Here is a 27907-nt window from a genome sequence, read left to right on the forward strand (position 1 = left end):
GGACATGTCTATATCTTGTCTATATCTTGTCTTTACATATGACATTTAGAAAGTTAACTAAATGCCTTAAAGGCAACTCACCGAGGGTATTCCCTTACCTCCCCCTCTCCAACCCTGGGCAGCGCCAGGCAGCCCCTGCTAGTGTGATACATGTACAAGATCCTCGACGAGTCTTAGATCATGGTTCAGTAAAAGAAAGAGAAGATTCCAGGTTGGAGAATTTGCTATAATATGGTTTAATACAAAGTGGTTTGATCAATTTGGAAGGATTAAATCTCTTTATAAGTCGTGGAAGATTAGGTCATTCCGAAGGAAAAGATTGCAACAGGATCGAGTTTATATACATATATTAATGGTCCCAAATGATGCCCACCTTCTGGTGGGGTTGGCTGTGAAACGTTTTTGACCCAATCCTTTTCCCAACAGGCTCACCAGGCCTGACATTCAATTTAGATGATTTGGCCAGGAAATTGTAATTGGTTCAGAGTGCTGACGATACCTCGATAACCTGTACCATTGCTGGCAGACTGGCCCTCCAGGTTATGGCCTTTCCTTTGGACGTTGCACACATTGATGCATCACGCTGCATCTGAAACACCAGGGTGACAGTTTGTAACTGGGTCGAGATTGGAACAAAGGCCTGTCACCTCAAAGAGAAGTGCACATACCTGTAAGCTATCCTGCCAGCCCTGAAGCAGGATTTAGTAAGACTAGGGCATGCCCGTACTATATATATGCCCGTACTATATATCTATCTAAAATTATATCCCCCCCCCTCTATTTACATGAAATGGTTTGGTCCATTCGCAACGCCAAAGCGAACGGCGAACGGCTTGCGAGTACAGTGACAATCCCCCCCCTCTATTTACATGAAATGGTTTCGTCCATTCGCAACGACCACAGAACCCCCCCCCCTCTATTTACATGGAATGGTTTGGTCCATTCGCAACGCCGGCACACGCGATCGTTCGCTGCTCTCTGATTGGTTGAATCGTTTTTTGGACATAGCTCGGTAAGTAATTGTCCGATTAATATGAAACCTTGAAAAGGCACATCCTCGGGTCCCCAGCAATATACCTGGCAAGTTAAAAGTATATCGGACCCGTGGTTGTCGAGAAACAGCGGTCACAGACAAACGTACAGACAGAGATTACTGGAATTATAGATAGATGGTGAAACATACTTCAAGGGGCCACTTACTTACTACATAGGTAAATATGGCCAATGTTCGCTCGTCCCCTCCCCAATACCCACAAGCACATGTAATAAATAAATGGCACTGAAGGGGAGTGAAAGAGTGCCAGTTCCATACCTGTCTGAACATCAATGTGCTTTCTTCCTTCTATCGGCAATGGAGTGGATGGGTGGTGCGGCTCCCTGGTGTGGCGGAACGACTCCAAATGGTGACGCTGCCTTTGCCTTTCCGGATGTTTGGACTGCGCGTTCTGGTCCTAGGAAGGGAGCCGGATGTGGAGGATGTTGGGGGGTGTGGGGGGTGAGAGGGCAGAAAGTATGAACACCAAAAGTGGGCTTGTTCAACAATAAAGAAAAGATTTGAAATAGAAGAAGCTGATAAACAGCGGTGTCAGCGGTCAAGGTGGAGGTTTGTTCATACTCCCCACAATGTACTGGTGTGTCCAGCAGTCTGTTAACACTGACCACTGGACGAATGGTACAAAATGGCTGTTAGTCCCTTGGACTGCATCAATTAATGGCAGATTCGCACGTGGAAGTCACAAGAGACACATGAGACCCTTAGCTCTGATTTAACGGGATTTACTCCCCACCACAATAACAGAGGAAGAATGATCACGGTGGCAGGGAACGACAGCGGGTTGGGGGTTGGGTGGGGGAGGAAAACACATAATTCACAATAAATAACTATTTGCAAGAGAAATAAAGAAATCTGGGGCACCACACACACCAGACTCAAGCACAGAGTAGGAGGAAATGAAAAACTGGTGAGGCCTCATCTCCTGTTGAGGTGTCCACACATATGGCGTCGAAGCAGCCACAAATCAAAAGATGAAGCGGGCACATGGGCAGGAGAGACGAAACAGGCGAGCAGACGACAAAACAAGTGAGCAGACGACGAGGCAGAACGACGAGGCAGGACGACGGGGCAGGGGACGAAGCAGGGGACGAAGCAGAAACACGAAGCAGGAACACGAAGCAGGAACACGAATCAGCACGACGGAGCAGCAACATGATGCAGGAACACGAAGCAGGGGATGAAGCAGGGGACGAAGCAGAAACACAAAGGAGGAACACAAAGCAGAAACACAAAGCAGGAACACGAAGCAGAAACATGAAGCAGAAACATGAAGCAGAAACATGAAGCAGAAACATGAAGCAGAAACATGAAGCAGGAACAAGAAGCAGGAACACAAAGCACTTCTCCTCAAGTGGGCAAACTCTCCACTCTAGAGGCCACAGAAAACTGCTCCCCTCGGGAGGAAATCGAAACTCCTCTCCCTCTTTCCTTTTGCGATTCCCCCTTTCAAACTGCTCTCCTCTCTTTCCCATTTGAGGCCTCACATGGTGCTTCACCCGTAGTTCACAGAAGGTTTCACGTAGAATTCCTTCACCTTAAATCCTGGCTATTTATTGAACAACACATCACCCTTCATATGATGCACATTTAAACAGGACAATCCTCAAGCTAACATTTCCCTACTTAATACATCAAATTTGGCTAAACTACCCAAATAACAGTACATAACAGTACAATGGTGCCAAAACAAGTCATGAACCTCACAGATGAGGAACCAACCTTGGACAAGTCAACACTCCATCACAAGGTGCTACAGGTTAGGTAAGAAGTTGCAATTATTTGACCATGGAGCCGGCACCAAGACGTCCACTCTTCACGAAGGACACCGGCAGACGGGACAACCAGTTGATCATCCATTGGAGGGACGGCGCACACATTCATGCCTCAATAATGGCCGAACTCACCTCTTCTATATTTTCAGACTATGGTCTCTGGTCCTATCTCTGTCTGTTCTGTTGAAAAACTCTTCACTTATTTTGTCTATATGCTTCGTTATCCTAAACATCTCAATAAAATCCCCTCATAATCACCTCCTTTCCAATGTATAGTCCTATCTGAAGCCTAAAATCACCAACCTAAAACACTGTAGCTTTATTTGCAGCTACCTGGCATTGTGCAACACTCGGCGAATTGTGGGAGTGAAAGTCTTTGAGTCATATTGATCAGCGAGATGAGAATAGAAGATTATTTTAACAACAAACAACAACAACAACAACAGGCATTTTAAGGCCATTTTCCCTGCTAGAGCGGGGGTTAGCCTTGCGGTCCCCATGACAATCTTCTCCATTTTGCCCTTTTTTCTGCATCTCTCCTTGTTAACCCCCTTGCCCGCATTTCTTCTTCCACCATCTTTAGCCAAGTCTTTCTCGGTCTTCCCCGTCCTCTACTTCCTTCTACTGTGGCAGGCACAAGGGGCAATAATTCCGCGCACCAGTGGGTGGCGCGAGCGTCCAGGCGGGGAACTAAAATGCATGCCCCACCTTTCGACCGATCGGCCACGCCCGGGGGCAAGGCGTGGCCTCGGGACATATATGCGGGCTCTAAGCTCGAGCCCGCCCAGTGCTGAAGTGCGAGCTCTGAATAAAGACTCTTGTTGAATCAACGCGTTGTGGCCTACCTCTCTGGCAATCGAGTCGTGTGTGCAAAGCACCACACTGGTGACCCTGATTGGTTCAGCCGTTGCTGACCCCCGAACGCACCATGGCTACCAACGCCGTCGCAATCAACCTCCCGGAGTTTTGGGAAGCGCAAGCCGACGTTTGGTTTGTGCAGGCCGAAGCTCAATTTCAGCTCCGGGGCATCACAGCGGACGAGACCCGGTACTACCACGTGGTCGCCGCCCTCGGGCCCGGCACTGCCGCCCAAGTCGTGTCAATCCTTCGGCGCCCGCCGGGCGACCACAGGTACGAGGCGCTCAAACGTCTCCTCATCGCCACGTTCGGGCTCACAGAGGTCGAACGTGCCAACCGCCTCCTGGACCTTCCCGCACTCGGCGACACACGACCATCCGTCCGGATGGATTTCATGCTGTCGCTGCTGGGAGACCAGCGCTCGGATTTCTTATTCCGAGCACTCTTCCTACGCCAGCTACCTATACAGGTGCGTCTCGCGCTGGCTGGTTCCAAAATAATGGAACCCCGTGCCCTGGCTGGAGAGGCCGACAAGTATTTTGCGGCCTGCGACACGCGGTCGGTGTACGGTGCTGCCGTAGTGGCTCCCGGTGCGGAGGCTCCAGCGCCCCCTGCTTCCCTCGTGGCCGTTGCTTCGCCCCACCCACTACCGCCGCCGCCACCACCACCGCCGCCGGCACGGCCGCCGTGGGGGCCACCGCCGCAAACCTGGTGCTACTACCATGCCAGATTCGGCCACAAGGCTAAAACGTGCCGCCCGCCGTGTGCTTTTGACGGGTCGGGCCAGCGCTCACTTGCGGCCATGAGCGTAGGCCATTCTGGCAGCCTCCTGTTCATCATGGACATCTTGTCCGGGCGCCGTTTTCTTTGCGACACGGGAGCGCAGGTAAGCGTCCTCCCTGCCTCCACGTCCGACAAGCAAGCCCAGGGCCGGGGCCCCGCTTTGCTTGCCGCCAACGGTACACCCATCCGCACATTCGGGAAGCGTTGCCTCTCACTGCGGTTCGGAGGGGCAGCGCTTTCAATGGTCGTTCGTCACCACCAGCGTGCCAATGGCCCTGCTCGGCGCGGACTTCCTATGTGCGCATGGGCTGTTGGTCGACATTAAGCGCAGACGTCTCGTCCAGGCTGAAACCTTCAGCTCGCTCGCTTGTTCGCTGAGTGGCTCGTTGAGCAGCTCGCTGAGCGGCTCACCGAGCGGCTTGCCAAGCGGCTTGCTGAAAGGTTCCCTCCCGGTGAGGGTAGTCTGCACGCTTCCGGCAGCGGACGAGTTTACCCGCCTCCTCGCCAGTTTCCCGGCCCTCACACGGCCCACCTTCTCAGCGGTGGCCGTCAAACACGGGGTGGAGCACCATATCCCCACGGTCGGGCCGCCGGTCTACGCCCAGGCACGCCGACTCGACCCCACGAAGCTCGCCGTGGCGAAAGCGGAGTTCGCCACGCTGGAACGGCTGGGGATCGTACGGCGCTCCAACAGCGCTTGGGCTTCTCTTCTGCACATTGTGCCGAAGCCCGGCGGAGGATGGCGGCCGTGTGGTGACTACCGCCGGCTCAATGATGCCACCACCCCCGACCGCTACCCGGTCCCGCATATCCAGGACTTTTCCGCCCGGTTGGCGAACATGACCGTGTCCTCCAAGGTGGACTTCATTCGGGGCTACCACCAGGTCCCCGTCCAACCGGACGATGTCCCAAAGACGGCCGTCATCACCCCTTTTGGCCTCTTTGAGTTCCTGCGAATGGCTTTTGGGTTGAAGAATGCGGCCCAGGCGTTCCAACGGCTCATGGACAGCGTCTTGCGCGACTTACCTTTCATCTATGTCTACCTGGACGACATCCTAGTCGCGAGCGCATCCCAGGAGGAGCACCTGCTCCACCTCTGCATGCTTTTCGAACGCCTGGGCCAGCATGGCCTGATCATCAACCCCGCAAAGTGCCATTTCGGCGTCGCCGCCATCGACTTCTTGGGGCACCGCATCACCAGGCACGGGGCCATCCCTTTACCGGCCAAGGTGGAGGCGGTCAGGGATTTCCCACGCCCCCGCACGATCAAGGGGCTCCAGGAGTTCCTGGGCATTGTAAATTTTTACCACCGCTTCGTGCCCCACGTCGCCCAGCTCCTCCGCCCCCTGCACAAGGCCCTCCGGGGCAAGCCGGGCAAAGGTGACATCGCCTGGTCGGAGCCGATGGCCGTGGGGTTTGCGGGCGCCAAGCTGGCCCTGGCCAACGCCACCATGCTGGCGCACCCGGCGCCGGATGCACCGATCGCCCTCACCACCGACGCGTCGGACTACGCGGTGGGCACGGTGCACGAGCAGTGGGTGAGTGGTGCTTGGCAGCCACTGGCATTTTTTAGCCGGCAGCTTCGCCCGCAAGAACGCTGCGATAGCACCTTCGACCGCGAGCTGCTCGGGCTCAACCTGGCGGTCCGACACTTCCGCCATCTGCTCGAGGGCCGCCCGTTCACGGCTTTCGTCGACCACAAGCCCCTTGTGTTAGCGATGGCCAAGGTCGCTGAGCCATGGTCGGCACGGCAGCAGCGTCACCTCTCTGCCGTGTCCGAGTACACGACGGACATCCGTCACATCGCGGGTAAAGACAACCCGGTGGCGGATTGCCTTTCCCGGTCCGTCGCGCACGCGGTCCACCTCGGGATCGACTATGCCCGGATGGCGGAGGACCAGACCGCCGACCCCGGCGTCCAGGCCTTGCGGACCGCCGTCACAGGCCTCCGCGTCACCGAGGTGCCGTTCGACGTCACGGGCGCGGCCCTCCTGTGCGACGTCTCCCTCGGCCGGCCTCGCCCCATCGTGCCCGCTGGCTGGCAGCGCACGGTTTTCAACGCCATCCACAGCCTGTCCCACCCGGGCACGAAGGCCTCCCAGAAGCTCATCGCGGCGAAGTTCGTCTGGCATGGCCTCAGGAAGGACGTCCGCGACTGGGCCAGGACGTGCCTCGCGTGCCAGCGCGCAGAGGTCCACCGCCACACACAGGCCCCGTTGGCCCCGTTTACGATGCCCGAGCGTCGGTTCGACCATGTCCACGTCGACTTGGTGGGACCTCTACCCCCCTCTCGGGGGTTCACCCACCTCCTCACCATGGTGGACCGCACCGCACGGTGGCCGGAGGCCGTGCCATTGGCGGTGACGTCTGCGGCTGATGTGGCGCAAGCCTTCATCGCCACTTGGGTTGCCCGGTTCGGTGCCCCCTCGGACATCTCGTCCGACCGCGGCCCCCAGTTCACCTCGGAGCTCTGGGGCGCGGTGGCACAAGGGCTCGGCGTCCAACTGCACTGCACCATGGCCTACCACCCCCAGGCCAATGGCCTGTGCGAGCGCTTTCATCGCTCGATGAAGGACGCGCTCCGGGCCAGCCTACGCGATGGCAGCTGGGCCGACAGGCCCCAGTGGGTCCTGCTGGGCCTCAGGACGGCGCCCAAGGACGACCTGCACGCGTCCTCAGCAGAGCTGGTCTTCGGGCAACCACTGCGGGTTCCGGGCGAATTTATCCCCGACTCCACGGCTCCTTGGTCCGCGGCGCAACAGCGCTCCACCCTGCAGGAGACCGCCCGGAGGTTCACCCCGGTGCCGACGGCACAGCACAGTTGCCCGTCCTCCCACGTCGCCCTGGAACTTTGCACGGCGGAGTACGTCTTCGTCCGGCACGATGCCCACCGGGCACCGCTACGGCTCCCATACGACGGGCCCTTCCATGTGCTGGAGACCAGGGGAAAATATTTCACCGTCGACATCGGCGGTGCCCCGGATCGTATCTCAGTGGACCGCCTCAAGCCGGCCCACCTCGATCTGGACCACCCCTCGCAAGCAGCTCTGCCTCCACGTCGAGGCCGCCCCCCGGCGGTCAGACCCCCAGCACCCCCCAGCCCCACCATCCCGCTACCCCCCAGCCCTGCACGCATCGCCAGGGGGCGTTTCGGCCGGGTCATCCGGCTTCCGGATGCATCAGCTTCCCCGCAAGCTCACCCTTCAGGTGCGCGGGAATTCTGGGGGGGGGGGGGGGGGGCGCGTGTGGTGGGCACAAGGGGCAATAATTCCGCGCACCAGTGGGTGGCGCGAGCATCCAGACGGGGAACTAAAATGCATGCCCCGCCTTTCGACCGATCGGCCATGCCCGGGGGCAAGGCGTGGCCTCGGGACATATATGCGGGTTCTAAGCTCGAGCCCGCCCAGTGCTGAAGTACGAGCTCTGAATAAAGACTCTTGTTGTATCAACGCGTTGTGGCCTACCTCTCTGGCAATCGAGTCGTGTGTGCACAGCACCACACTACATTCATTTCCATCGCTCTTCTCAACCAGTCACTTTAATCCTTCCTCAACACATGACCAAACCATCTCAAACTGTTCCTCTTCACAGCATCCATCACAGGCTCTATTCCCATCATTTTTCGCAATTCATCATTTGTCTTCCTCTCTCTCAACGATACTCCACACATCCATCGAACCATTCGCATTTCCACCCTTCCAGCCTTCGTTGCTGCTCTACGTTCATTACCCATGTCTCGCTCCCATAAATCATAACACTTCTCACACATGCAGCATACACCTTTCCCTTCAGCTTCAACGACACTCCCCTCCTCATCAGCACGCCACTCAGTTCCCGAAACTTCTTCCATGCACATCTCACTCGAGCAACCGTTGCCGAGTCTGATCCACCTTCTCCATTCAGCATGTCTCCGAGGTAGCAAAATGTTTTCACACCTTCCAGCTTCACGCCGTCTCCAAGATCCAACTCAACATTTCCTCCATCTGCAGCTCCCTCTGTGCACACCTTACATTTGAATGTAGCTGCCACACTGGTTAATGACCCTCTCAGACCACTACATTTTTGATGAACCCACTCAGCGCACATTGTACATTGAATGGAGTTCACCCCGACACCCTTCCTGCACACAGCACATGGCCACTTCCCAGTTCTTTCCACCTCACCACGTGCTTTATTTTCACCAAAAGAAGATTATTTTAACAATGTGTTTAAAGTGTGAAAACACTAAGCAGCATTGATTGCTCGACATGCTTTCGATATTCGGCATCCTGACCAAGATGCCTGAGAAAGTGATGGAAATGTACAAGGCGATCCCTTACTGCGTGGACAGCATTCTGAGCATAGGTGTTTCCACGTATAACACGTCGATCGTACATGATGTTTCCATAGTGAACAGCATGCTTGTCTCTGAAACAAAAATGTGAAAGAAATGAGATTAATTACATCGGATTATCAGAAGCCATAGCCCACCTGCTAAAGTCCGGAATCATTCATTTACACCGCAAATGCCGACTTTGTCGATTGAGCTTACGGAGCGCATCCAATCAAAAAACAGAACCGATGATGCAAGGATACATAGTGACTCCTTATTGGAGGAAAGTGTTCAGCATGTCGAGTCAGCTCAGTCATCCCAGTTTGTCCAAGATGTGGAAATGTGAAGGATTAAATATTTGGTGGTATGAGTATGGGCAGATAGGATTATTCATGCATTTTTGTTTCCTTCATTCATAATCTCAGAAAGCATGTAGACGAGCAAACCCCAGGCATGGTGCTATGACTACCTGTAGTGTATACCTGGGTCCTGTCCTGGATGTTAGTGGAGCTGTGCCCGGTGAGGTACTCACGAGCTAAGCTGTCGGTCACGGCAGTGTGTTCGATTTGGTAAAACCCAGGCATGGTGCTATAACTACCTGTAGTGTATACCTGGGTCCTGTCCTGGATGTTAGTGAAGCTGTGCCCGGTGAGGTACTCACGAGCTAAGCTGTCGGTCATGGCAGTGTGGTCGATTTGGTAAAACCCACGCATGGTGCTATAACTACCTGTAGTGTATACCTGGGTCCTGTCCTGGATGTTAGTGAAGCTGTGCCCGGTGAGGTACTTCCGAGCTAAGCTGTCGGTCATGGCAGTGTGGTCGATTTGGTAAAACCCAGGCATGGTGCTATAACTACCTGTAACCTGTAGTGTATACCTGGGTCCTGTCCTGGGTGTTAGTGGAGCTGTGCCCTGCGAGGTACTCACGAGCTAAGCTGTCGGTCAGGGCAGTGTGGTCGATTTGGTAAAACCCAGGCATGGTGCTATAACTACCTGTAGTGTATACCTGGGTCCTGTCCTGGATGTTAGTGAAGCTGTGCCCGGTGAGGTACTCACAAGCTAAGCTGTCGGTCATGGCAGTGTGGTCGATTTGGTAAAACCCAGGCATGGTGCTATAACTACCTGTCGTGTATACCTGGGTTCTGTCCTGGATGTTAGTGAAGCTGTGCCCGGTGAGGTACTCACGAGCTAAGCTGTCGGTCATGGCAGTGTGGTCGATTTGGTAAAACCCAGGCATGGTGCTATAACTACCTGTAACCTGTAGTGTATACCTGGGTCCTGTCCTGGGTGTTAGTGAAGCTGTGCCCGGCGAGGTACTCACGAGCTAAGCTGTCGGTCACGGCAGTGTGGTCGATTTGGTAAAACCCACGCATGGTGCTATAACTACCTGTAACCTGTAGTGTATACCTGGGTCCTGTCCTGGGTGTTAGTGGAGCTGTGCCCTGCGAGGTACTCACGAGCTAAGCTGTCGGTCATGGCTGTGTGGTCGATTTGGTAAAACCCAGGCATGGTGCTATAACTACCTGTCGTGTATACCTGGGTCCTGTCCTGGGTGTTAGTGAAGCTGTGCCCGGTGAGGTACTCACGAGGTAAGCTGTCGGTCATGGCAGTGTGGTCGATTTGGTAAAACCCAGGCATGGTGCTATAACTACCTGTAACCTGTAGTGTATACCTGGGTCCTGTCCTGGGTGTTAGTGAAGCTGTGCCCGGCGAGGTACTCACGAGCTAAGCTGTCGGTCACGGCAGTGTGGTCGATTTGGTAAAACCCAGGCATGGTGCTATAACTACCTGTAACCTGTAGTGTATACCTGGGTCCTGTCCTGGGTGTTAGTGGAGCTGTGCCCTGTGAGGTACTCACGAGCTAAGCTGTCGGTCACGGCAGTGTGGTCGATTTGGTAAAACCCAGGCATGGTGCTATAACTACCTGTCGTGTATACCTGGGTCCTGTCCTGGGTGTTAGTGAAGCTGTGCCCGGTGAGGTACTCACAAGCTAAGCTGTCGGTCATGGCAGTGTGGTCGATTTGGTAAAACCCAGGCATGGTGCTATAACTACCTGTCGTGTATACCTGGGTCCTGTCCTGGGTGTTAGTGAAGCTGTGCCCGGTGAGGTACTCACGAGGTAAGCTGTCGGTCATGGCAGTGTGGTCGATTTGGTAAAACCCAGGCATGGTGCTATAACTACCTGTAGTGTATACCTGGGTCCTGTCCTGGGTGTTAGTGAAGCTGTGCCCGGCGAGGTACTCACGAGCTAAGCTGTCGGTCACGGCAGTGTGGTCGATTTGGTAAAACCCAGGCATGGTGCTATAACTACCTGTAACCTGTAGTGTATACCTGGGTCCTGTCCTGGGTGTTAGTGAAGCTGTGCCCGGCGAGGTACTCATGAGCTAAGCTGTCGGTCACGGCAGTGTGGTCGATTTGGTAAAACCCAGGCATGGTGCTATAACTACCTGTAACCTGTAGTGTATACCTGGGTCCTGTCCTGGGTGTTAGTGAAGCTGTGCCCGGCGAGGTACTCACGAGCTAAGCTGTCGGTCACGGCAGTGTGGTCGATTTGGTAAAACCCAGGCATGGTGCTATAACTACCTGTAGTGTATACCTGGGTCCTGTCCTGGGTGTTAGTGGAGCTGTGCCCTGTGAGGTACTCACGAGCTAAGCTGTCGGTCACGGCAGTGTGGTCGATTTGGTAAAACCCGGGGTGCACTGGTGAAGCTGTAGGGTTGTGCGGGGTCGACGGATTGAAGAGCTGTTGCCATTGCACCGACTGGAAGCTTGTGCAAAACGTACACGAAGACATGTAATGATGTATTACGCAGAAGTTGAGCATAAAAGTTACAGAAAAGTTCACTCAAACAAACTTCAAAACACCAAAAACATGATTTTTACATCGTGCTCATGATTGCATCACTCGTGGTATTAAAATGATGTCATTGAGGTGCGACGTCATTTGCAAGTCAAAGATGGAATGTAAATAGGTGAATGAGTGGAAAAGTTCATTTTTCCATGAGTGAATGTGTGACAAACTGATTCGTCCACTCATTCACTTATGAGCAAATCGATTTGTTCACTCATTCACAATCCATGACTTTCTAACATTATCACCCCTCGGCTCTCACTGGTATTTTACTAAAGGGTGATGAATGAGTAAAGGGAAATGAATTTTGTACGAAGTGAATGATTCCATGCCGATTTCGTAGCAGGTGAATGAATGAACAAATCCATTTCAAAGTAAGTGAATGAGTGTAAAATAGATTTATGAGAATATATGTAGGTGAATGAGTGGACAATTCCATTGATAAAAGAATGAGTGAACAAATCCATTTCCAAGTAAGTGAATGTCTACACAACTAAATTGATAGGAGAATGAGTAAAAAAAAAAAATCGATTTGCGAGCATATATATTCGTGATAAAAAATCAATTTCAACGAATGACTGCACAAATCCATTAGAGGTGAATGAGTGAACAAATCCATTTCAAAGTGAATGAGGGAGCAAATCCATTTCAAAGTGAGTGAATGAGTGAACAATCCATTTCAAAGTAAGTGAATGAGTGAACAAATCAATTTCAAAGTAAGTGAATGAGTGAACCAGCCATTTCAAAGTAAGTGAATGAGTGAACAAATCCATTTCAAAGTGAATGAATGAACAAATCCATTTCAAAGTGAATGAGTGAACAAATCCATTTCAAAGTAAGTGAATGAGTGAACAAATCCATTTCAAAGTGAGTGAATGAGTGAACAAATCCATTTCAAAGTAAGTGAATGAGTGAACAAATCAATTTCAAAGTGAATGAGTGAACAAATCCATTTCAAAGTGAATGAGTGAACAAATCCATTTCAAAGTGAATGAGTGAACCAGCCATTTCAAAGTAAGTGAATGAGTGAACAAATCTATTTCAAAGTGAATGAATGAGTGAACAAATCCATTTCAAAGTGAATGAGTGAACAAATCCATTTCAAAGTAAGTGAATGAGTGAACAAATCCATTTCAAAGTAAGTGAATGAGTGAACAAATCCATTTCAAAGTGAATGAATGAGTGAACAAATCCATTTCAAAGTGAATGAGTGAACAAATCCATTTCAAAGTAAGTGAATGAGTGAACAAATCCATTTCAAAGTGAATGAGTGAACAAATCCATTTCAAAGTTAATGAATGAGTGAACAAATCCATTTCAAAGTGAATGAATACACAAATCCATTTATCGGTGAATGAGCGAACAAATCGATTTGCGAATAAATGAAATAAAGTATTTACGATATTTTTGTATTTACTATATCTACCTGCCTACGAGGAGGTGAATGTGTGGGTAGGTGTTATTTATTTATTTATTAATCATGCTAATTAAAACCACAGCTAGGATAGATATCCTTAGTGAAGGCCAATTTTCCCGGTTTTCTGACAAAATTCCTGATGGATTGATCAATGGGGTTTCCACAGGATCCCTCCTGATCTATTACCGCCAAAGCTGTCCCATTACGGTCTCCCTTGGTGATCCTCGAACTCGATCTTAGATCAGATACTCACATTATATCAGCCGATGTATCGAGAACCTGTTAAAAGTAAAACAGTTACAGATGGGTAAATGACCATAAAACGCCGATTCTCGGGCCTACATCGGTATACGGCCTGTTATAATTTATACTCCGGAGTAATTGTGCTATAACGGGTATAAAACACAGTCAAATACAATTATATTAGAATTGCGAGATAAAATGATAAAATACTTCAGGATCGCGTCAGAGCCGAAGCACTCACCCGCCCGAAAAGGGCGTCGTCCGCCACGCCAACTAGTTCATTAATGGTGGCCTGGTTTTAAATTTTAACCCTCACACAAACCTTAACCATCCTCACTTTGCCTGTTAAAAACGTCTCGTATAAATAATTCAACCTGAGGACGGCGTTTCCCGAGAGCTCTGCGTCTTTAGGTTTCAGTTTCGAGAGACTCTGCCGTATCAATGCGCGCTCGATCCGCCCGCCGCTCCCTTTTTGTGTATCCGTTGGCATGGAAACAGCAGATCGCACCTCTTTACACCTGCTGCTTTTATATCACGTTCGCACGAAAAACGACGAGGTGTAGAATAGTTAATATTGTTATTCACGTCTATGTGCTTCCATGCGAGTATGTTTTATTATTCGTTCATTCCTTTTTGTATGCACAGAAATCGAGGTTCATGGAGGAGTTAAATGTCAAAGAGCAGCAGGTTCACAAATCCGGGGGAGGAGTTGGGGTTTGGGAGGGAAAGGGGAAGGAATTTGAGGTGAGGAGGAGGGGAAGGAAGCGGAGGACGAGAAGGAAAGTTTAGAGGGGAAAGTTGAGGAGGAGGGGAGAGGGAAGAGGAGGGGAAAGAGAGGGGAGAGGGAGGAGGAGAGGAGAGGGAGAAGGAGATGAGAGGGTGGAGGAGGGGAGAGGGAGGAGGAGGTGAGAGGGAGGAGGAGGAAAAGTTTTGAGGAGAAAGTTGAGAGAGACGGGAGAGGAGAGGGAGGAGGAGGGGAGAGGGAGGAGGGGAGAGGGAGGAGGAGGGGAGAGGGAGGAGGAGGGGAGAGGGAGGAGGAGGGGAGAGGGAGGAGGAGGAAAAGTTTTGAGGAGAAAGTTGAGAGAGGGAGGAGGATGTGAGTGGGTGAGTCGGCAAGAGTAAAAGATCAGGAGTGAGTATGGGGGAAAGCATGAGGTGATGGGCAGACATGGATTGGGCAGGGACACTCTTGGAGGATTGGAGGAAGAGCCGGGAGACAAAAATACAGGAATCCGATTCCGCAGACGAGAGAATTGAGGGATGAAGGAATGGAGGTGAGTCATGAGTGTTCAACTTGTCGAATTGGGGAAGGTAACAGGTGTGGGATTGTGGAAAGTGAGGTCAGAATTGAGATGATAGAAAACTGAGAATCCACTCACCTGTCTACCTGTGGGGGCTTTGATTGGATCGTCTCTCTCGGGAGCAAAGATGAGAAGCAGCTGCACCTGAGTGGGGACCCACACTCCATGACACTTTTTTATTCCTCCAGTGTCTAACTAGAGGGCCTTAAGGCTCGTACAGGTGTTTGTAAACATATCACAGGTAGGACAAGGACACTAGAAGCCATTCGTGTATCCTATAAGAATTACAGTACACTACTATACTGTATAAGGACAATGGATAATTAAATGAGAGGAGCAATAATTGATTGCATTGGATCACTATAAAATGGGCTTCTACTTATTTATTGATCGTCACGTGGTTGACGAGGAGAAAGTCACTTATATATCATTATAAACTAGAACAACACTCGGTTTACATTTTGTATCCCACTGATAGGCCGGATCTGGATTCGGACCAGAACCATCTAATCGGCTTGTTCTCGTCACCAAACCAACTCATTCACCAAGTTTTGTCATAAGTCGTCCATAACGTTTCGAAATATCCTGTTATATATCGTTTTTGGCCCTATAATCACTCAGTGCGTGGTGAAGAATCACTTTAAAAAAAAAAAATTCGTATCTGGATCCTGATTCGGATCTTCACCAAAATATAATCGATTCGTTCTCGTCAAACACAACTTCCTCACAAAATTTCATCTGAATCCGTCCACAACTTTTAGAGATATTCTGTTCACAGAAAAACAAGAAATATGTCATGCATAGCACGATACATGTGAAATCCCTAAAACAAGTTGTCAACTTTTGACCTATGTTGACCTTTTGGCCTGCATTGACCTTTGGGCCTATGTTGACCTCAAAAATACTTGGTGGTTGGATTCAGTCTCCAGATATGGAAATCCTCTTCAAATTTCACGTCAGTCGGATGAAAATTGAGGATTTTAGAAATTCCACCTAAGTTGTTCACCTTTGGCCTATGTTGACCTTTTGGCCTACGTTGATCTCAAAAATAATTGGTGGTTTAATTCAGTGTCCAGATATGCAAATCCTCTTCAAATTTTAAGTCAATGGGATGAAAATTGAGGATTTTAGAAATCCCACCTAAGTTGTTCACCTTTGGCCTATGTTGACCTTTGGGCCTATGTTGACCTCAAAAATACTTGGTGGTTGAATTCAGTGGCCTGATATGCAAATCCTCTTCAAATTTCAAGTTAATTGGGTGAAAATTGAGGATTTTAGAAATTTCACCTAGGTTGTTGACCTTTGGCCTATGTTGACCTTTGGGCCTATGTTGACCTCAAAAATAATTGATGGTTGGATTCAGTCTCCAGATATGTAAATCCTCTTCAAATTTCACGTCAGTCAGATGAAAATTGAGGATTTTAGAAATCCCACCTAAGTTGTTCACCTTTGGCCTATGTTGACCTTTTGGCCTATGTTGACCTCAAAAATAATTGGTGGTTTAATTCAGTGTCCAGATATGCAAATCCTCTTCAAATTTCACGTTAGTCGGATGAAAATTGAGGATTTTAGAAATCCCACCTAAGTTGTTCACCTTTGGCCTATGTTGACCTTTGGGCCTATGTTGACCTCAAAAATACTTGGTGGTTGAATTCAGTGGCCTGATATGCAAATCCTCTTCAAATTTCAAGTTAATCCGGTGAAAATTGAGGATTTTAGAAATTTCACCTAGGTTGTTGACCTTTGGCCAATGTTGACCTTTGGGCCTATGTTGACCTCAAAAATAATTGATGGTTGGATTCAGTCTCCAGATATGTAAATCCTCTTCAAATTTCACGTCAGTCGGATGAAAATTGAGGATTTTAGAAATCCCACCAAAGTTGTTCACCTTTGGCCTATGTTGACCTTTTGGCCGACGTTGATCTCAAAAATAATTGGTGGTTTAATTCAGTGTCCAGATATGCAAATCCTCTTCAAATTTTAAGTCAATGGGATGAAAATTGAGGATTTTAGAAATCCCACCTAAGTTGTTCACCTTTGGCCTATGTTGACCTTTGGGCCTATGTTGACCTCAAAAATAATTGATGGTTGGAGTCAGTCTCCAGATATGTAAATCCTCTTCAAATTTCACGTCAGTCGGATGAAAATTGAGGATTTTAGAAATTTCATAAAGTTGTTGACTTTTGGCCAATGTTTATCTTTTGACCTTTTGACCTCAAAATCAATAGGTTTCTTCCTTGTGGTCAACGCTACCATTTGGTGACGTTTTGTAAAGATCGGTTTAAAATTGTGACTTGTGGGGGATTGACATAGACAGACAGACAGACAGACAGAATAACGCACAAGACCAAACAATATAGTTGACAAATCTTCGATTTTGCAAGTAACAGACAAACAGACAGGGGTGAAGATATAATCCCGGTTCACCTTCGGAAATGTAGATGTCTCGGTTAAAGTTTGAAGAAAAAGGTGAACATTCGAACAACACCATGACCATGTTCATCGGACGTCACAGGTGACCAGACTTGTAAAAGGTACACAACATTTCGCAGACTGGAGTGGTAAACATGGCGGCCTTACCAATCGAATGCGGTGAAATCAACATCCAAAAGCTAATGGCATCCATCCCCGAAAAACAATGCAAAACCATAAATTATGAAGTTTGCAGATAACGTGGTGGAGATTGAACAAGGTTGCCTGTGACGTCACTGGCACAACAAGGCCTTGACTTTGAGGGGCTCGCAGTGGGGGGGGGGGGGGAGTGTTTTCAGACCGTTGTGGGTTTTGAGCAAACGAGAGGGACATGCCATAGGGGAAGGTTCTGAGGGTTAAGGGCAAAGTTCGGGACACTGCTATCGTCGTCCCGCATTAACGCTTACACATTCACCCCTGTCGTGTGGCTCAGGCGAGAGGTGAGGCAAGGTGAGGCAAAGGTGAGCAGGCGAAAGGGCGAGCCGAGAGTACTGTTCCAAAGACATGGCGGCTCATGTCTTTCTCAGAACTCTTCGTCGTCTCTTCCATGGACGAACTCGTGCGCTTCTCTCCACCGATGGCCGACCACCTGGAAACGTGTAAGTCGGCTTGTTTTGTCCATCAGCTTGGACTGTAGATACTTTGAATGTTGTTTTGTTCACATCATCAACCGTTCTCTAGGCCTTGGTATCAAAGTGCGTTTCTATTTGCTCAAAATTTGAGGTCGATACGATTCATTCCGAGGAAAAAAAAACATCCCAAAGGTACAAAAAGAGAGCGACAGGTAGATAATAGCAACCAACCTATAATATTTGGGGATTATAAAACTGTACCAGTGGGACTGGCAGAATGCCGTACATGTACACACACTCACCTCCAACCTGTGTGCCCTGCGTTCGCAACCTGACCATGCTATAACCTACCTGGTGTTTCCCAGGCAAGGTGATTCATCAATGTGTGTGCCGTCCTTCGGATGGATGTTAAACTGGGCGACCAGGAATTCCATGGTAGACGTTAAAGACCTCACGGTGTCCTTCCGTAATGAGGAGGCAATTCATCATCCTCACCCAGAACAAATTCCAAATTCCTGCCCGAACCATTTTTTTGTATGCAGCAACTTGGTGAAACTGCCAAAATCAAGACTCTCTGCTCACCTTCACTCCTTCATTCCTCTTTTCTCCCGCCTCTGGAACAAACTCCCTCACTCTCTTCAATCCCACTCCACCCTCCAGGTCTTTAAAACGGTTGTTCACCACCATCTCTTATCTTCCCCCATCCAAAACCTTCATCTTTTCTACCCCCGTTAATTCACCCCAGATCCACTTTTTTGAAATTCCGACTTCTTTCCTGGAAGTCCGAGCAGTGTCCACATGTTTTTTTTTTACTCTCCCAACCCCCCCCCCCTTCCCATGCCTCCTCCCCCCCCCCCTTCCCATGCCTCCTCCCCCCTTCCCACGCCTCCTTCCCCCTTCCCACGCCTCCTCCCCCCAAGCCCTCTCCCTCTCACAGATCTCCCGATGTCCCTGCTCTCCATCTTGTTCTCCCGCTCCCTTTATCATATGTTTTATGTTGGTTGGAGAGTGGTTAGTCGAACGTCAGGCCTGGCCAGCCCGTTTGTGAAAGACTTGGGCCAAACTTCCTCCTGCCAACCCCTCAGGAACATGAAACATTTGTGGCCATTGAAGAAGAAGAGGAAGAAGAGGAAGAAGAAGGAGAAGGAGAAGAAGAAGAAACAGAATAAGAAAACTGTACAAGTCTGAAGACGGACATTGTCCTGGAACATCCAGCGTTGTTACTTTGTGACATTTACAATGACAGAAACTACGAACGGTAGAAGGCCGTTTGGATCAACATCCCCGTAGTGCATTACAATCTCAGCGTTTCTGCGTGTACGGTACCACACAGAATAGTGAGGTACCTTATTAACAAAAATGCCAAGGACCGTTACACTGTGGACAAAAGCACAATTTTTTCACTAAAGCTTTGCCCATGTATAAGGATCAAAAAGAGGGTAAGCTCCAAAAAATCTGATGACCGGAAGTGTATTTAATGACGTCATAATGACGTCACAATAGACTAACAAGATATTAGCGCAAATTAATGTATAACATAAGGTTGTGAAGTACTGTGCCGAGATTTTGAGTCATTAATTTAATATTTCAAGAAACAGGTAATTGATATATAAGCCTTTTTAAGCTCACTATGTTGCAGTGATGTCATTACTCAAATGTGTAAAAAAATAAAACAAATAAAACAAAACAAATGAAAATAAAACATAAGAATTAGGGGATAAATGCAAGGGTGCCCGGTCTCAAATGTGATTTAAGACCATGTTCAAACAATACATTCCCTGGAATATACGCGATCTTAGTCTAGCTATTCAAATTTAGAAATGCAAGAAACCAATAAAAGTATTTATGAATTTTCTATCAAATTACAGCATTGGAACGTATCATATTGGTTTGGATATTGTACTTTTTATGCTTATGTGGACTATTTCCTTTCAATTTCAGGTCATCATGGATTGGAGTTCTTGCATAATCTGCAAGAAAACTACACCGGAAAAACTATCGTGTCCACAGAAAGGATTTCAACGTAATGCCAGAGAAGTATACGCTACATTCCTGGGAAATGTTGAGGAGTTCAGAAAAATAAATGCACTGCCAGTTGATGTAGAATATGTAACAGAAGGAACAGTAGAAACTTTTGTGAAAAATAATGCCTCATGGCATCGTTCTTGCCATCAGAAATTCAACAATTCCAAACTCAACAGACAAGTAATGAGGAAAAGAAAACATGAAGCCGAAGCTCTTGAGATGCGACGGTCAAAGCGGCAGTCGGTATTTGATGCCAAGTGTGTGTGCATCTTCTGTGAAAAAACAGGCGACCAAAAATTACACAACTTCCAAACATTTGGCGCTGATCAGTCCCTCAGAAAGATGGCAACTGATATGCAGGATGACCAACTCTTGTACAAAATAACAGGGGGTGATTTAATCGCCCTAGAAGCCAAGTACCACCTGAACTGTTTAACACGATACAGAAACAGACATCGGGCTCATCGCCGTGAAGGTGTTTCTTCCAACACGGAAAGAGAACGAGCAGATGCCAGAGCGTTTGTGGAGTTGGTGTCTTATGTTGAGTTTGCTGTTGAGGATGGGACATACCTGTTCAAGTTTTGAGATCTTCATGAGATGTATGAATGCCGTCTTCAAAATCTTGGGCATGATGTGTCAATTAACAAGAGCCGGTTGAAAAGCAGGCTGCTTGAGCACTTTGCCGACACCGGTGTGCAAGAACAGACAGATGGCAAGAACATTGTTCTTGTATTTCCAGAAGGCATGCAACAAATGCTGAAAGATGCTCTGCATGAACATCATAGGTGGGCGCGATTCGGAAAATTTTAAGTCCGCTTACCGCTTATCCGCTCCGCCAGCCCGTGTAGTCCGATTCGCTTATCCGCTTCAGCGGCCGAAAATCTTAGTCCGCTTACCGCTTATCCGCTTATCCGCTTCGATTCGATTTTTTTAAAGCGCTTCGACGTTTTTAAAGCGATTTTTGACGTTTCTAAAGGGAATTTAATGCTTTTTAAGCCTAAATAGCCATTTCTAACTACTACAAAGACAAACAAAGCTTTTAAGATCAAAAATATACATTTTTATTTAAATAAAATTTATTCAAAATTTATTGAAATAAAGTTTTCCACTCGACTCTACTCTACTCTACAGTTAATTTAAATATAATTTTAATATATGCAAGTAACATTAAAGAAAAATCAATTTGCCCATCCTTTCTTTGACAAGAGAGTCTACTAGTCAACAGACTAGCAGTCTGTTGACTAGTCCTCGTCTTCCTCCTCCACCTCCACCTCGTGGGCCTTCTTGAGGATTTGGAGGTTGCCCTTCATGAAGACGAGGGCCTCGAAGTTCGGTGCAGCCAGGGCCGACCTCTTAGGCCTGAGGATGTCCGACCCGTAGCTGAACACGCGCTCGACCGAGGCAGAGCTCGGGAGCGGCGTGTTATGCCTGAGAAATAGAGTTACCCAAGCATCACGGAACTCGAGCGGGAAGAGATTGGGCGAGAGCTGTAACGTTTGGTTATTCAGACACAAACAAGTCAACAAGATGGCGGGCCAACGGACTGCCGTTTATTCGTCATGGTGTCGTGAACATGTCGTAAACCATGACGTGAACATAACGTTATGATATAATGCATTATGTCGCAAGAGCCGAGTTGTTAGGGTTTCACTTATTATTCACTTAAATAAATATTCACAATTCTAGAGTAACGGCTCAGGCTAACAGCTGATTTGGCGAATCGCGATGCGCTTTAATTTTTCGGTAGTCCGCTTACGCTTATCCGCTTCGGTTTCCGGGGGTTGTTCCGATTCGCTTATCCGCTTCGAAAACGTTAGTCCGCTGCAGCGGATAAGCGGATAAGCGGACTTTCGAAGCGGACCGCCCACCTTTGATGAACATGACTATCAATCAGAAGCGCTACTTTTTGCAAAAGTAGCAAAAATATGCAGAGAGGAAATGTTTGGAGAAACACATTTCAAGTTTTCTGGCAGTTTCCCCCCTAAGTGCCAGACAATGCTTCCCAGTCTTACACTCCTGTCATCAATGATCCTTTATGGACCAAACTTGAAGAGCAATGTTAATGACACACAGGCTTCTCAAACAATCGCCCAGTTGTTCCTCCACAATTCAAAGAAAAGGTGCACGAAACTGGCTACTCCCAAACGACAGTCTCCTGAGAGAGAACCTCCACTTCCAGTACACATTGGCTTGAATATCCACACATTGACAAGGAACAGAACACTCGGTGATCAACTGGCTAAACTAGGGTTGAGCATCTCATACAGCCGGGTTCTGCAACTGGAGAATAAATTGTCATCTGCAATGTGTGACCAATTCACTGCTGACCAAATTGTGTGCCCATCTATTCTCAGGAAAGGTCTCTTCACTGTTGGTGCACTGGATAACATCGACCATAATCCCTCTTCCACTACAGCTAAAGGATCGTTCCATGGAAGTGGTATAAGTGTCATCCAATTTCCTACACAAGATAATCTCGGACGTGTTCGGGTGGCAACTTGCTTTCTTCCTGCAAATCCAAATGAGAAACCTCACCTTCTAGATTCGTTTAGCATAATTCAATCAGTACATCTGAAAGCATCAAATACGAGTGTACCACAGGTCATCATGACACCTGTAAATGGGAGGCTTGAAGAAGCAAAAGAAAAGGAGGATAAATGTATTCAGCATGCTTCCAAGCTTCTCGACGGAAATGCAAGTGAGAAAGGAGACACTATCTCATGGGCTGCCTATCATGCATCTCAGCAATCACCTCCGCTCGATCCCCCTGCCTTGATTGCTATTCTACCACTATTTCAAGAGAAGGCAGACTCACCAGCCATGATCAAGCATGCCATGAACATATTGAAGTCCATCACAGAGTTCCTCAACCCTGGCCAGATTCCAGTACTCACTTGTGACTGTCCAATTTTTGCGAACTGCAAGTATATTCAATGAACCTGGCCTGCAACTCACGGTGAAAATGAATTCCTGATCATGTTTGGCGGGTTCCATTTGAAGAAGGCCTTGTGGAATGCACTGGGAGATTTCCTAGATCAGAGTGGCTGGACTGTAGCTCTAACTGATTCAGGTGTAGCAACATCTGGTACAGCTAACTCTTTCATCAATGCCACTCATGTGACACGGACACGACATGCCCACCAAGTGACTGCCTTAGCTCTATCACGGTTACAACAAGAAGCATATGAGTAAGCTGCTGTGTCCAGTGACAGTGAGACATTTGAGGCCTAGAGACTGGCTATGGCAAAGAAGAGTCCGACTTTCCAGTACTGGGACATAGTGCTGCGAACAGAGATCTTGATCATGATATTCATTCGTGCGCACAGAGAGAAAGACTTTCTTCTCTATGTTGAGTCTCTTCAAAGTCTCATGTTTCTATTTTTTGCACTGGACCACTACAACTACTGCCGTTGGGTTTCCGTCCACCTCCGAGACATGCAATCCTTGCCAGCCGCTCTAACAAAGGACTTCCAGAAGCACTGGGTTGTGAACAAAACACAAAAGAGGTTTTCCGCGCTTCCCATCGATCAAGTCCACGAACAAGAGAATGCCAAAGTAAAAGGCAAGGGTGGAGCTGTGGGCCTAACCGAAAATCCAGATGCCTTCCGACGCTGGATGATAGCTGGTTCAGAGCAAGCCAGGCTGCTGACACAATTTGAAAGTGACTACCTACCTCAAGAGGACCCTGAAGTAAAGTACCAACATCATGAAGAAGGTCAATCAGTGCAAGCAGCCTTTCGAAATCAAACTAACAGCCTCATCCAGACGATCAGTGAATACGGTAATCCTTTCCTTGATGATCATTCTGACTTGGTGGTCTTGCACTCTCGTGACAACTGTGCCGTTGCCGAACAACGGGAAGATTATTATGAACTCTCGATATGTGGATGTTAACTAATCAAACGAATTTGTGTGCAGACGAATCTAATAGTTTTTTTTTTGCTGGATGACGTCAGAATGATATCATAAATCTTTTAAACATTGTCTAAGAAGAAAAATGACAATTGCAGTGAATTCCTTGACCTCGGAAACATATATTTCGATGTCAAAATGCACTTAATAGCCTAGTTCTAACTAATTCATTTTTAAATTATGATTGTGAAATAATTCGCTTATGACGTCATAATGACATCATAAATCTTTTAAAGATTGTCTAAAATAAAAAATGAAAAGTGCATTGAAATCCTTGACCTCGGAAACATATTTTGATGTTAAAATGCACTTAACACCTTAGTTCTAAGTCATTGATTTTTTATATATATGATTACATAATAATTAGCTGATGACGTCATAATGACGTCAGATATTACACTTCCCATCATCATTTTTTTTGGAGCTTACTTTTTTTCTAGAAGGTATACCATGGAGATGCTTTGGTGAAAAAATTGTGCTTTTGTCCACCGTGTAACGACATTTTCACTATGGTACCCCACTAGAATGTGCCCAAAGAAAATATACACTTCCATAAGAAGGGAACCCCTCCAACTCAGGTTATACATAATAAAATGTACAAAAGGCAGGTGAATAATTCATTTCAAGCAGATGCATACAGACTACACAAATGTACAATTCCCTTTCCCAATGTGCATATTTTGGTGATCATCCCAAATCCTTGCAATGTGAAATGGACTCCAGAATGCAGCAGGCCTTCAATAAAACACAGCCTTGGCTTGTCAAGGTTGTTGGCAAGATGCTGAGATAAAAAGGAAATGTACAGAGAAAAAGGAAATGCACAGAGATTAAGGCTTGTGGATAACTTTTCACAACTAGAACGCCACTCAGTAGAGCGCATACTCCCACCGTGGATCAAGTTGGAAAAATACGTTTTGTTTAACATCCCCTCTCCCCAAAACAATAAATGAAAAAGAAAGGATGCCCGAACTGTCAGAGAATTTATTTTGAAATATCTCGGAATTAGAGGAGAAAAACATCATTTAAGAATAAGAATAAAAGCTTTAATGCAGTAAAACAGGAAAAATCCCAAAAAATTTCCCAAAAAAATTCCTGGACCCGGAATAATATCCTGAGCTTCACCAAAAACTAATCAATTCTTCCTTATCCCAAGGGCAATCATCCCACCAACTTTCATCCAAATCCGTTCAGAACTTTTCCAGATATCTTGTTCACAAACACACGAACACACAAACATACGAACACACACACACACACGGACGGACACGATCGAATGCATTACTCCCTGGCGGGAGTAATAAACCTGAAAATCGCAGAGCCAGAATTATTTATTTGGTCTGGGAAGCCGAGGTTTCTTCTTCTTCAGCCTCTCACAACCCTGGGTGAATATGTGATATTTTTTTTAAAAGTTGGAATTTTGCCAAATCTGTTTTATTCGTTTGTTAATATACCTCAGCCATTGACAAATCTGGACCTAAGTCTTTATAAGTTCATCAAATACTGATACCGCGAATGACATTCGCTGAGCTAAATGTTGATATCTCTTTTGAGGTATATAAAAAAACAACAACAAAACAAACAAACAGTTTTAAAGCATTATACGTATCAATCGATACATTTTATAAAACGGGAAAACCTAATACACACTTTGGTGGTTTTAAAATGACAGAATATGTCTTTATTAGAAAAAAAAAATGAACATTGAAGACGACGCTGCTAAAAAAAATGCACCGCTCTAACGCATAACCACGAGTTTAAACTACATTTACAACAAATATGAAAACTATTTTCATATCACAATGTTAAATATAGAATATATAGAAGATAATTGTAAAAAAAATGAGCCCTATCTTCCAATGGTAAAAAAATCCTTCAAAAAATCCTGGATCGGGAATAATATCCTGAGCTTCACCAAAAACTAATCAATTCTTATCTCAAGGGCAATCATCCCACCAACTTTCGTCCAAATCCGTTCAGAACTTTTCCAGATATCTTGTTCACAAACACACGAACACACACACACGGACACGAGTGAATGCATTATTCCCTGGCGGGAGTAATTTTTTTTTTTTTTTTTTTTTTGTATACTGAATCGAGGCTCGTGAAAGAGCTGACATTTATTTCACAAACAAATCAACCAGACAAACAAAATATATAAAAAGAGGGAGCGGAAGACAAGAGAATGGGAAGCACACAAACACTTGAGGGCACACAACATTTAAGAGCAGGGAGATGTGTGGGAGGGAGAGGGCTTGGGGGGAGGGGGCTGGCAGAAGTATCAAACACAAGGACACCAAGGACTTCCAGGACTTCCAGGACAGAAGTTGGTATTTCAAAAAAGTGGAATTGGGGTGAAATTAGCGGGGATAGAAAAGATCAAGGTTTTGGATGGGGGAAGATAAGAGATGGTGGTGAACAGCTGTTTTAAAGACCTGGAGGGTGGAGTGGGATTGAAGAGAGTGAGGGAGTTTGTTCCAGAGGCGGGAGAAAAGAGGAATGAAGGAGTGAAGGTGAGCAGAGAGTCTTGATTTTGGCAGTTTAACCATAAGAGGGTTGCAGGCAGATCTTGTGCGACCTGTAGGAATATTTGCGGGACAGAGCCCAGAGAGAGCTGGGGGGGCCAAGGCCAGAGAGGAGTCGGTAGAAGACGGAAAGACCACCAACCTGCCTGCGGTGAGTGAGTGAGAGGCCCTTGGAGTTAGCTTCATTGCGGGAGATTCCAATGATTCTGAATGCTTTGGTTTCAACAGCGTGAAGACGAGCTAGGTGTGAGGCAGGTGCACCAGCCCAGAGGGGAGAGCAGTATTCCATTGAGCTGCGGATGAAAGCCTTGCATGTGGTGAGGAGCTCAGGTGTGCCAAGGAAGGACTTCGCACGACGGAGGATGCCCAGTCGGCGACTGGCTTTGGAGGCCAGATTTGAAATGTGGTTTTCCCAGGAAAGATCATGGCAGATAGTGAGACCCAAAAGCTTGAGTGACAGAACTTCTTGGAGAGGATTATTCAGAAAGTGGATGGGAGGATTGTCCAGTCGGTCTTTTCGGAGAGACATCGTAAGAGTGTGAGATTTGTCAGGATTGAAAGACATGTTCCACTTGTTTGACCAGTCTGTGATTTTGTCCAGGTCTGCAGAGAGTGAGGAGGCTGCAGACTGCCGATCTGAGGGATGAAGAATGGAGCGACAGAGAGTAGAGTCATCAGCAAAGAGATAGAGAGGATTTTCAAGAGAGTCAGAGAGATCATTGATGAAGACCAGAAAAAGCACAGGGCCCAGAACACTGCCTTGGGGAACTCCAGCCTGAACAGGAAGAGGAGATGAGAGAAACCCATTCAGGGCCACACGTTGACTACGACTAGAGAGGAAGTCCGCCAGCCATGAGGCACTAATGGCTGACGAATAGTTTAGAGGTTGCCCAAATAGGTGAGGATAGCGACATACTGTACTTGGTTCAGGATTCAAGATATCATTCGGGTGGTACAAGTGTTTGGCTCTTGAAAGGTTAAATTATTTATCAAAATGTTTCGGAATCTATTGATCATATTCCTCTCGCGCGCTCTCTCGTTACCTCTTTATATCGGTCAACGCTGATCCCAAAAAATACCCACAATGCTTGCGTATTTCCACCCTGGATTATGATGATGACAAAAATTATGGATGAATTCTGAAGATGGGAGGTTGACAACGGAAGATCATGTATAGGTCTGAAAAATAAAGGAGGTTACAAAGAAGGGATAAGATGTGAAGTGAGGATTAGACCATGACTTTGAAAGGTAAAAGAGAACAGCAGGTTAACTAAAATTGCACTTGGTAGAACGCATACCTGAACCAGGCTGAACAGTTTACATTTTGTATCCATTGATAGGCCGGATCTGGATCCGGACCTGAACCAAAATCTAATCGGCTTATTGTTGTCACCAACCCAACTCGTCCACCAAGTTTCGTCTGAATCTGTCCGCAACTCTTTGAGATATCCTGCTATGTATCATTTTTGGCCTTATCTCTCAATGGTGATGAATCATTTAAAAATTCTAGGATCCAGATCTGGATCTTCACCAAAATTTAATCATTTTGTCTTTGTCACACATCTAACCTGTCCACCAAGTTTTGTACGAATCCGTCCTTCGTGTTTTGTGACGTCATGCTCGCAGACAGACAATGTTTGAATGAATGAATGATCGTTTTAAGGCCATTTTTCCCCGCTAGAGCGGGGGTTAGCCTTGCGGGCCCCATGACAATCATGGTTCCCTGTTTGAGGCAATGTTTTTTATGGCCGGATGCCCTTCCTGACGCCAACCTTTGGTCGCCTCTTACGATGCGCAGGGATACGGTGTACCTA

At 47.4% G+C, this 27907-nt stretch overlaps 2 protein-coding genes across 3 annotated transcripts in view; one reads left to right on the forward strand and one right to left on the reverse strand.

Annotated features, from left to right (window-relative positions):
- Positions 1-17222, reverse strand: part of RSPH3 (radial spoke head 3) — a 49657-nt gene extending 32435 nt beyond the window's left edge. Inside the window, exons 1-5 of the mRNA XM_068118191.2 lie at positions 17171-17222; positions 14669-14734; positions 11425-11546; positions 8787-8874; positions 1313-1451 (exon numbers count right to left, since the gene is read on the reverse strand). Coding sequence (XP_067974292.2) covers positions 1313-1451; positions 8787-8874; positions 11425-11531 — 334 coding nt within the window. The 5' untranslated portion in view covers positions 11532-11546; positions 14669-14734; positions 17171-17222. The remainder of the gene's footprint in view (positions 1-1312; positions 1452-8786; positions 8875-11424; positions 11547-14668; positions 14735-17170) is intronic.
- A 114-nt stretch (positions 17223-17336) lies between these two features.
- The window catches only part of LOC137427151 (adrenodoxin), a 132033-nt gene continuing 121462 nt past the window's right edge, over positions 17337-27907 (forward strand). Inside the window, exons 1-2 of one of the 2 annotated variants that reach the window (XM_068116361.2) lie at positions 17360-17661; positions 19576-19657. In XM_068116361.2, the coding sequence (XP_067972462.2) occupies positions 17577-17661; positions 19576-19657 (167 nt within the window). In that variant the 5' untranslated portion in view covers positions 17360-17576. Of the gene's footprint in view, positions 17662-19575; positions 19658-27907 lie in introns of both variants that reach the window. The other variant, XM_068116362.2, reaches the window with a different exon arrangement.

This window comes from Myxine glutinosa, chromosome 5 (genome assembly GCF_964187855.1).
Source record: "Myxine glutinosa chromosome 5, kmMyxGlut1.1, whole genome shotgun sequence".
NCBI lineage: Eukaryota > Metazoa > Chordata > Myxini > Myxiniformes > Myxinidae > Myxine > Myxine glutinosa.